The following is a 2,500-nucleotide window of genomic DNA, read 5'->3' on the forward strand; positions in this document are numbered from 1 at the left end:
AGAGAGAGCATGCACACGTGCGTGTGCGTGCGTGCGCGTGTGTGTGTGTGTGTGTGTGTGTGTGTGTGTGTGTGTGTGTGTGTGTGTGTGTGTGTGTGTGTGTGTGTGTGTGTGTTACGTGCATTTATTTATATACCTATTCACTGGGTATTTTTGACGTTGGTGCATATGTGTGTGCGTTGGCATTATACACGTGCGACCTTGACCTGAATATATAAGCATTTTCAATTTTCACTGAATTGATCAAGGAATTGATAAGATAAAATCCGTGTCTATCTATTGCACCGCTGACTATTCATATTCAGTACTGTGTATTCATTTGAACTTGAAACATGTCTGTCTGTTTCTCTCTCTGTCTGTTTAGCAAACTGTTCATCTATCTATCTATTTGTCTGGTCACGTATCTACTCATTTCCTTATCTATCTACCGATGTTTCAATCTACAGTATATCCATCTATCTATATATCCATCCATGTCTATCTATCTATTTATCTACTTATCTGCCTGTCTATAACAAGTTTAAATGTATATTTTCCTTTCTTCCACAGATCCGTTTGTATGAAATAGAAAAAAGAAAGAAAAAAATCCGAAATGAAGATGATCAGCTAAGAACAAAGCCCCTGGGAACTCACTCCCTCCCCCCCCCCTCCCCGTTCTAGAAATAAGAGAATTGTCCAATAAAAAAAGACAGAGGAAAAGGTCGAAAATAACAAGAGTAAACTACGGACCTCCTGCCCTTCCACGCCTCTTCCGAAATGTTCCCCGCCGACTCGAACGAAAGCTCGTACCCGACTTCAGCGCCCACGGCCGCCCACCTGGGGGTTCCCGACGGCCCCAACTGCAGCGTGGAGGACTCTGTCAAGGCGGGGGCGGCGGAGGAGACCTGTGGCGAAGATGAGGATCCTGGTTCCTACATTTTCCATCAGCCGGAGGTGAAAGTGCCGCTTCTCCTGCTCTACACCGCTGTCTTCATCTTCGCGTTTTTGGGTAAGTGAAAATTGGGGAGGAGGGAAGGAGGGACGGAGGGAGGGAGGGAAGGGACGACAAGAGGGAGAAAGGAAAGGGAGGAAGGAGGGAAGGAGACTTGTAGGGATAGACGAAAGGAGAGAGGGAGAGAGGGAGGGAGGGAAGAAAGTAAGGAGAGGAGGAAGAAAAGGAGAGAGGAAAGGCAGAAATGAGGAAAGAAGGAGGAAAGACAGAAGGGAGGGAGGAAAGGCTCGGGAAAGGAGGAGAGCACGGAAAGAGGAAAAGAAGAGAGAGGAAGGAAGACTTCGACAAGTGGGAGGAGTAACAGTTACGGAAGGAGGGAGGAAAGAAAGGAGAGAAGAAACTTCGAAGTAAGGAAAGAAAGGGAAGGAGGAACGGAGGAGTGAAGGAAGGGAAGGAGGGAGGGATCGAAGACAGGGTCATTTGGGTAAAGTATTTTAGAGGAAGTGAACGCAGGAGGAAGGGGGTCAGTAAACGAGAACCAAGGTACGTTGGGCACGTACTGTTATATAATGCATGTATACCTACGGGTTATTGCAGCAAAATTTTGTGCACAGTATTTCTCGCCGCACAAGACGCGGGTTTTGCCCTAAAAATCGTTCATAAATCGTGTGCATCCTATGACCTTTAAATTTAATGGCATGGGTAGTGCATTTACCGTACGTTCGGTGTCCCTCCAAGCCATGAGGTCCGGGAGTGAAAGGATGTATTGTAAACAAACGCTTTAGATCAGCAAAGTTGACTTTCTTATATCTAAATTAGTTATGGGGTCTTTACATATGATAAATGATGATCTGGATGAGATAAGCTATAATACACACCCAGGCTATATATAAGGATAGATATATTACGGAAATAATGTCATTTCAGAGTCGAATGTTTTGGGACACAGTTCCACAATAACAATGGGCATTTTCCTCCCCATAAAATCTTTGCTAAAAAGGGGGGGGGTCTTATAATATGAAGCATCTTATTTAATGTAGATACCACACACACACACAAACAACACACACACACACACACACACACACACACACACACACACACACACACACACACACACAACACACACACACACACACACACACACACACACACACACACACACACACACACACACACACACACACACACACACACACACACGCGCGCGCGCGTGCACTTACTCATAGTGCAGGAACGTCTCGAACAGCGATTGAGATGTTCAAGACACCAGTTTCTGGGTAATTAGTCATCGTATCATTAAGTCATTGTCTCGAAGCTTCGTCATGAACAACTCAAAAGACTCGTATCTGCGAAATCTCGAATTAATTACCCGGTGCTTTTGTTTTCTTTATGCCTCATTGTGTTGAGGATAATCTTAAAAATCCGTCACGAGATTTTTCTGGTGTTTTAATCACTGCTCTGATTAAGAAATGGATGAAATTATGCGCTCAATTTCTTTTCGCCTCTTCTTGATTATCAGCGTTATACAATTGGTGATTCGTAATTAATCGTAATTCCTTTCTTTCT

At 44.3% G+C, this 2,500-nt stretch overlaps 1 protein-coding gene across 1 annotated transcript in view; it reads left to right on the forward strand.

The window, feature by feature from the left end:
* Positions 1-485: 485 nt before the first annotated feature.
* Positions 486-2,500, forward strand: part of LOC119584506 (trissin receptor-like) — a 48,529-nt gene continuing 46,514 nt past the window's right edge. Inside the window, exon 1 of the mRNA XM_037933155.1 lies at positions 486-988. Within this exon, the coding sequence (XP_037789083.1) occupies positions 757-988 (232 nt within the window). The 5' untranslated portion in view covers positions 486-756. The remainder of the gene's footprint in view (positions 989-2,500) is intronic.

This window comes from Penaeus monodon, chromosome 18, assembly GCF_015228065.2.
Source record: "Penaeus monodon isolate SGIC_2016 chromosome 18, NSTDA_Pmon_1, whole genome shotgun sequence".
Taxonomy (NCBI): Eukaryota; Metazoa; Arthropoda; class Malacostraca; order Decapoda; family Penaeidae; genus Penaeus; species Penaeus monodon.